General features: G+C 38.6%; 1 protein-coding gene across 1 annotated transcript in view; it reads left to right on the plus strand.

Annotated features, from left to right (window-relative positions):
• The window catches only part of DHX15 (DEAH-box helicase 15), a gene marked incomplete at its 5' end in the record, with an annotated part of 36719 nt that extends 32971 nt beyond the window's left edge, over positions 1–3748 (plus strand). The window contains 2 exons of the mRNA XM_010710334.3: positions 1932–2101; positions 3171–3748. Coding sequence (XP_010708636.2) covers positions 1932–2101; positions 3171–3288 — 288 coding nt within the window. The remainder of the gene's footprint in view (positions 1–1931; positions 2102–3170) is intronic.
• Positions 3749–7111: the final 3363 nt, after the last annotated feature.

The following is a 7111-nucleotide window of genomic DNA, read 5'->3' on the forward strand; positions in this document are numbered from 1 at the left end:
TCTGTGGGCTTGTTACTGTCTCAAAATTGAAATTCAGTGGTTACATATTATTACAATTAAAGGTGACTTAACGCTGATATCAGGGTTCTAAGATGACTTTTTTCCTAATTGGAGTTATTCTAGTCTTTGCTACTCTAGAAATTTAGAGCTAGCTATGCTTTTCTTTTGCATTTTTATGAATATTCTTAATTAGTTATATCAATCTTTTTACTTCAGAATTGCACAAATAGAACACTTCACTCTAAATTATGCAGAAAAGGAAATGGTCGTATTCATTTGAGGAAAAGTAAATGTTGCTACTTTACTGTTTTTAATATGACTGGGGGTGATTGAGGTGGTAAAGGTAAGTTGTATTGATTCTAAATTCAGCAGAACACAGTTTTGTAGAAAAAAATAAAACTGATTGTACTGTCCTTCTGTAGGAGGAACAGCAGCAGCTAAAACACGTAGATATACGCATATTCACTTCTGGGAAAAAGTGAAATTTATCTTTAAAAACAAAATAAAATGCATAATTCAGCACTCACGTGCACTATTGTGCCACATCTGAAACAGATGAGTTAGTAGTCTGCTCTGGTTTGCAGCTTTACTGCTATTTAATTTTGCAGATTTTGGGTTGAGCTGAATGAAATTAAGCCTGAGTTGTTATGGGCAGTACACTGTTAGTTTCCTTTTAAAAGTGCTTATGTTGGCTCTACAGACTTGAAAATAAAATCACTGTATAATGTCTGAAGTCGGGGGTGAAAACAGCTGATGATTATGGAAGTGAATGTCCTAGGTGGGAATGTCATAATATATAACAGGCACATTTAAAAGAAAACAGCTTGCTGCAAAGCTCATGTAGAATTTGAGGTAACTATTGGATTAGAAATCCTGTGATTTTAATTAATAAGTGTGATTTACCTTTGAGAAGGCAAAAAAACAAAAACAAACAAAAAAACCCGTAGGAATTAAAACAATTTAAAAACAATGAAGTATACAGTCTGTATTAGAGGAAAGTAGCTAATGATTATCTGATTAGAAATGTCTTCTTGCACATCTTTTTAGCTGCTCTGTTCTGCTTAATCTTTTTATGGTATTTTGGTACATATAAATGATGAAATAACTATGAGGGTCATCTTGAATTTCCAGTATCGGAAGGTTAATTTTAGTTACCTGTACTTCTAGATTAACTGTTCTTACAGGGAACATCCTTCTAAGGATAAGTGATTGCTTCACCAAATCTTAATGAGCTCAGGTATCAGATCATCTTGGTGAGGCAGACATTCTACCCTTTCACAGAGCGAGAAGCTTGGTCAGAGAGGTTAATTGATTTTTACCAAGGTCACAGCAGAAGTATGTTGCTGAACCTACATTTTTCAGCTCTGAAGCTTGTGCTGTACCAAGGCTGTTCTTAGTTTTGGACACATTAAATTTCCCATTCTAACTGGACTGACACTTCTTTTTCCAGGCTCACCATGAGGGAATTTATACAATAATAGATGCATCAGTAAAATCACTACTGAAACAGTGCATTAGTAGAAGCTTGAAATGATAACACAGCTACTGTAGGACCAGTAAGCAGCAGCTGCAGACAGTGTGCTGGAAGGAGTTTTCTGTGCTAGATCACAGCTGATTGTGGTGTTCACAAACCTGTCTGTTAAATATTTCATTCATTACTGTTTTCATTGCTGCTGTACTAATAATTCTTCTTGGTGGTAACTATTTTTATGTGTTGCTTGAATGGTATGTTAGTGTATACATGTAAGGCAATTAGTAGAAACATCTGGCATCCTGATTGTGTGTGTAGAAAAATCTGTGTGCTTCAAGTGGTCAAGTAATGTGCTAAATTTAGACAAGGTTTCAAAGCTGCAGTGAAGTATTTTGGATGCAGTGCTAGTTGAAGTTGCTTAAGCCCTCCTGTGCTAATGAATTGTTCTCTTTTTTCTTAGGTGGCACACTTGGAACGAACAGGGCATTACTTAACAGTAAAAGATAACCAAGTGGTACAGTTGCATCCTTCCACTGTTCTCGATCACAAACCAGAGTGGGTGCTTTATAATGAGTTTGTCCTTACAACAAAGAACTACATCCGGACATGTACAGACATCAAACCTGAATGGTAAGCAGAAAGTCATAAAGCAGTTGTGAACTACTGAAAAGTGGATTGATTTTTTTTTTTTCCTATTATAGATGGTCTTTTCACTTTTCACGAATCCAATATTGTCAAAACAGTTTGGGAAATGGCAATTGTATGGATTAATGAACTCGTAGATGACTAAAGGTTTTCCTTGTGGATACCCGTTTCTGGTTTTTGGGTGTTGTGTGCAAAACTCAAATGCTCATGCTCTACATGCAGTGTGTGGAGAGACCTTTGACTTCAGAACTTGTTAAGTCAGTTCTGGAGGAGCTGCTTGGGGATGCTACGTTTGGGAGTGTATCCCACCACTTCTTTGTGTGCCAAAGAGATGCTGGTAGATGCCTCAAGGTCTAGAACCTTTCATGGCAGTTTGTGTCTCTAGTTTTTTGTAAGGATCTGAACGGGCTTCGGTGCTTTCTTAAAATAGGGAGGAAGGTTTTAATATGGGTAGAACCTGCCTTGTCATAATGCTGCTAGTCAGTAGGGTGCATATCAAGGCATTGAGAGGCCTGTACTTGGTCGACGATGGAGATCGGAATCTTCTCCCCTGTCTTTAAGGTTAGACCTGATCTGTGAAGTTGTAAGCCTGTGGGAATACGGGAGGTTTTTCAGCTGTTGTTGTAGTAGTATTTAGCATAGAAAGGCTTTAAAGGTTTCTAAGTCAAGTAGCACAGGGTATAGGATGCTTTCTTTTGTAGTTTAATACATAACACTGTTTCAAATCCTTCAGCAGAAATCTTTCTGAACAAGCACTGAAAATGCTGAAACAGAAACAAAATATCTCTCTTGACTGGGTTTTTAAGCTTAAACCAGCTAAGAGTTAACTGCTACCTTTGTACAAGCTGCTACTTAGGGTGGGCATAATTGTGTGCTTTTTTGTTTTGGACTTAAGCACAGGATTGAAATTTAAGTGTGTGCTCTTTCATTAACCTCAGAAATGCAAGGTGGGAAAAAAAAATAAAAGGAAAGTGTTTGTTTCAGTCAGTTGTAGAATTTGTATAGGATGCATCTTAAAGCCGGAGTATTAGTAATCAATTTTCCTTTTTGACAGGCTTGTGAAAATTGCCCCTCAATATTATGACATGAGCAATTTTCCACAATGTGAAGCAAAGAGACAGTTGGATCGCATCATTGCCAAACTTCAGTCCAAGGAATACTCGCAGTACTGAATTTATGCTTTGAACTGAAGTTATTCAGAGGACAGCTTTAAAAGATGAATGGATTCAAAGTTCAAGTTGTGCTCTTCACTTTGGTTCAATAATGGCCTTTTATTTGAAAGCTTTTTAATTTTTCTTTACAGTAAATATTCCATTCTGATTTCATAAATTAAACATTTATGCCTCCCTTTTGTGTTGACACTGTATCTCATACTGGAAAAGCTGATCAATGTTTTGCAGTTTATTGAAAGTAGTTCTATATATAACAATGTTATAAGCATTTCTTTAGAAATGGTTGAAAATGCTTCTAAAAATGTGATTATCGACCATGGTATGCATGATCGTTGTAATTGTTGACATTCCTTTTAGAAGTTGTGAAATGTTACAACTTGTGCTTATGTAGACACAACCTCCAGCTTCAGTACAAAGGTACTGACTTCAATAAAGTCTATTTATACTAATTTTGTGCCCACAGTATGTCAGTATTTCAGTTATTTTGATGGAAATGTGAGAACCCACTTAGTCTCTCATTGAAGTTGTTTTATTGACATGGCAGTAGTATAATATTAAAAAGCACAGATGCTTTAGCAGCAGAAGATAGTGGCATCAATATACTACGCGAAGTCTTAATCTCTTGCAAACTTCTTTAAGTTATGTAGAGGATTCTTTTAAAAGTGAATATTCGGCATGTCTGCAAATTTCTTTGGAGAATGCCTTCTTGAACCGTTTGCAGATGTTTCCAGAGCAGAACTGTGGTTATATGTCCTGTAAAGTGAAGCATCTATGGCTAGTTGGAGCTTACCCTATCAGGCAGTGTTCAGATACCATTTCAGATTAACAAAAATAATTCCATAAGCCACACTATAGTCAAATTTAACTTCAGTATTGTCATTTTGTACTGATATTTAGTGAAATACGACTTGACAGTGTTTTCAAGATAGGCAGGTAATTTCATGGGGAATTTTACTTATTAAGATTTAATACTTGGTCAGATTGAGGGTTGTTTTTTTTTTTTTCTTTTTTTTCCTTCCCTAGAGTAATACATTTGAGATTGAGTTCTTCTGGCAAAGAGAGGCTGGAGCTGCTCTTGCCAGAACAGGTCCCACTAGAGTGGGAGTTGTCACTCCCAGCATGAGTTTTTTGTCTTGCTTTTAAGGCATGTTTTGCCGGGAGATTTGGCAACCAATCTCAGTGATGCTACTGGAAGACTGATGTTAAGCCACAGGTGTATCCTGTGTAAATGGCAGGTTAAACATTTGGCTATAAGATTACTTGGAATCAAGTGATTTCAGGATTCTCTTTCAATTCTAACTTTTTTTTTTTAATGCAGTTTGGAGAGTAAGTAGAGAAGCTGTGAAAACTCCTTAGCAATGAAAACAGTATCATAAAGAGAAGCATGTCTGAAGGTAAAGTTGATTGAATTTATAACACAGTGGGACTTGTGAGTCTTCCCCAAGCTGAGTAACAAAGTGAGGGAGCAGAGGATTTCCCCCACTAGAGGAATGCTGAAATTGGTCTGGTGTTGTTCATGGGCTTCCCTGCTCCGTGAAATAACTGAGGAGATGGATTGACCATTTATAAAATACTGAACTCAAAATTGCGTTCTCTAATTGCAGTTAAGAGTTCTTGAATTAATGACAAATGGTCTGAACAACTAAAGCTTTGATTTCAGAACTGTTCCCCCAAAACATTACTTCACAAAGTTCTGCTCTAGAGTAATTCTCAAGTTTGGTATATGCAGTTTCGTAATTCCCTGGTCCTTCTTCAGGGGGAGGGAAATGTGTAATGCTGAAAAATGGCTGCCCTCGGGTAAGAATTCCTCTAGTATTTCTGTGCAGCCTTCAGCTAAATGGTGTAGAACCACTTTCTGTGAAACACTTCCTAGGTATGGCAAGGTCCACAAACAGAGCCAGTTCTCAGCATGAAATCCCTCGAGGACCCCTGAACCAGCTGACATAGATTGCAGTAGATCTGGTGCTTGAGCTGGGGAGCAGATGGGTATGGCTATGAGTGGAACTTGACACTGGAAAAACTTGGGCTTTTTGTTTTTTTTCTTTTTAAATTGTCATACCCACAAACTCAGCTTGTTTGTGAGTATGACAGTCAACCTGGGATCTTTCATTCCTGTGCATCCTTGCTATCAGGAATGCAAATACTACTGGCCAGATTAATGTCCTCTGACAGCTGTGCAGCCCTGCCATCTTCCAATTAAGTCAGTGACACCTGTGCAATCCACCTGAAGGCTCTGGGGTGCACCAATGTCATTGGCTTAATTGGAAGGCTGTCTGGTTTCACAGCTGTCACTGGGGACTGAAGAGGCCAAATTTTCTCTTTCCTCTTGGCAGTTGGAATGCCTGCGATGGGAATCAGCTTGGCTGTTGAAACCTCACTGGAATCTGTGGGCTAGCAGTTTGAGAAGATGCTGAAGCACAAGCATCTTGGGAATCTGGTGAACTTGACATGTGTCTGACTATATATGTCATCATGATTCCTTGGGAACACTTCTCTCAGTGAAGAACTGCCACTCAGAATGTTTACAATACTTGAGTTTAGGGCTGAAGTGTTTCTCATGTAGGATTGATTACATGTTAACATGGACAATGGAATGGTGGTAGGGTTGGAGTGGGAAAGCTCATGGTCCTACGGCGGACATGGTGCAACCAGGTTTTACTGCACAACTCTGATGTGTGGTTAGTTTGTTAAACAACGAAGTATTTAAGGATTTAGGGCAGTAACAGGTAGACAAGCTTAAATCACTGTGGATTGAGTGCAAACCTCATTTAGAAGTAGTTTTAGAGCCCTGTAGTATGTGGGAAGAGGACAACTAATAAGTAGCTTTCTGTGAAAGAGTAATGAAAAGCACAATGAAGTTTGCCAGATAGTATTTAGGTCTTAATGGAAAAGTATCTGGAACTCTCAGCTGCAGTTATCTTAAGCATACAGTTGTTACATGCAGAATAACTTGATTTTGAGTATGGGCTGTTATCCTTGAGCGTTTTGAAAGCTAGAACTTCATTCCTTTTTTTCCTTATGGAGAAGCTGTTATTAACAGTGGGCTGGAAAAACAAAAGGAGACTAAGGAGAAAGATCTAATTGGTCTGCTTTATATCTAAGGGTATGAAAGCCACTGTGTACCTCATGTTACTCAACGTAACTGACTTTGGCTGCTTAGATTGCAGTAAATAGGAAAAAAAAAAGTTGGAGTTAACAGAATGGAGGAGCTGTCTAATAGCAGATGGAATTTAAGGCTCCCATGCACATTTTGTGAAGTACCACTGTTAACTGAAATAACTTGAATTTTTTATCCTCTTCAATTGTTCTTAAGTGGTAGCTGCACCCAGAAATGTTTGCTTTCTGTTTCGGATCAGGGCAGGTCTGTGCTAGGAGGTATCTGTGAATGACAGTGAAATGCTCTGTGCTGTGGCTCTTTCTGCTGGCTGACAGAGTGGGGGATTCTGAGTGAAGTACGTTCCAGTTCCAAATACACCTGACCAACCTTAGCCATCTGTTGTTCCGTTGTGATCCCTGCCTTACTGATGTCTTATAAATTGCTTCAGAGTGTTCAGAATACGAGCTAGGGGCTGTCAGTGTGTTTCAGCGTACTGCAGCCTGCTGTAGGGAGCTGCATGCAGCCAGGGGCTGAACTAGGTGATCTCCTGAGGTCCCTTCCAAACCCTACTGTTCTGTGATGCTGTGAAGAATTGATCCATGAGGACTTAGTTGGCTATCTGCTTCGGAGCAATCTGAAAGGAAAGGAAAAGCAATACTTGCTTTATTTACACTGTTTTTTTTTTCCCCCAGAGGAATTGTGGTGTTTTGTTGTTGTTTTTTTGTT

This window comes from Meleagris gallopavo, chromosome 4 (assembly GCF_000146605.3).
Source record: "Meleagris gallopavo isolate NT-WF06-2002-E0010 breed Aviagen turkey brand Nicholas breeding stock chromosome 4, Turkey_5.1, whole genome shotgun sequence".
Taxonomy (NCBI): Eukaryota; Metazoa; Chordata; class Aves; order Galliformes; family Phasianidae; genus Meleagris; species Meleagris gallopavo.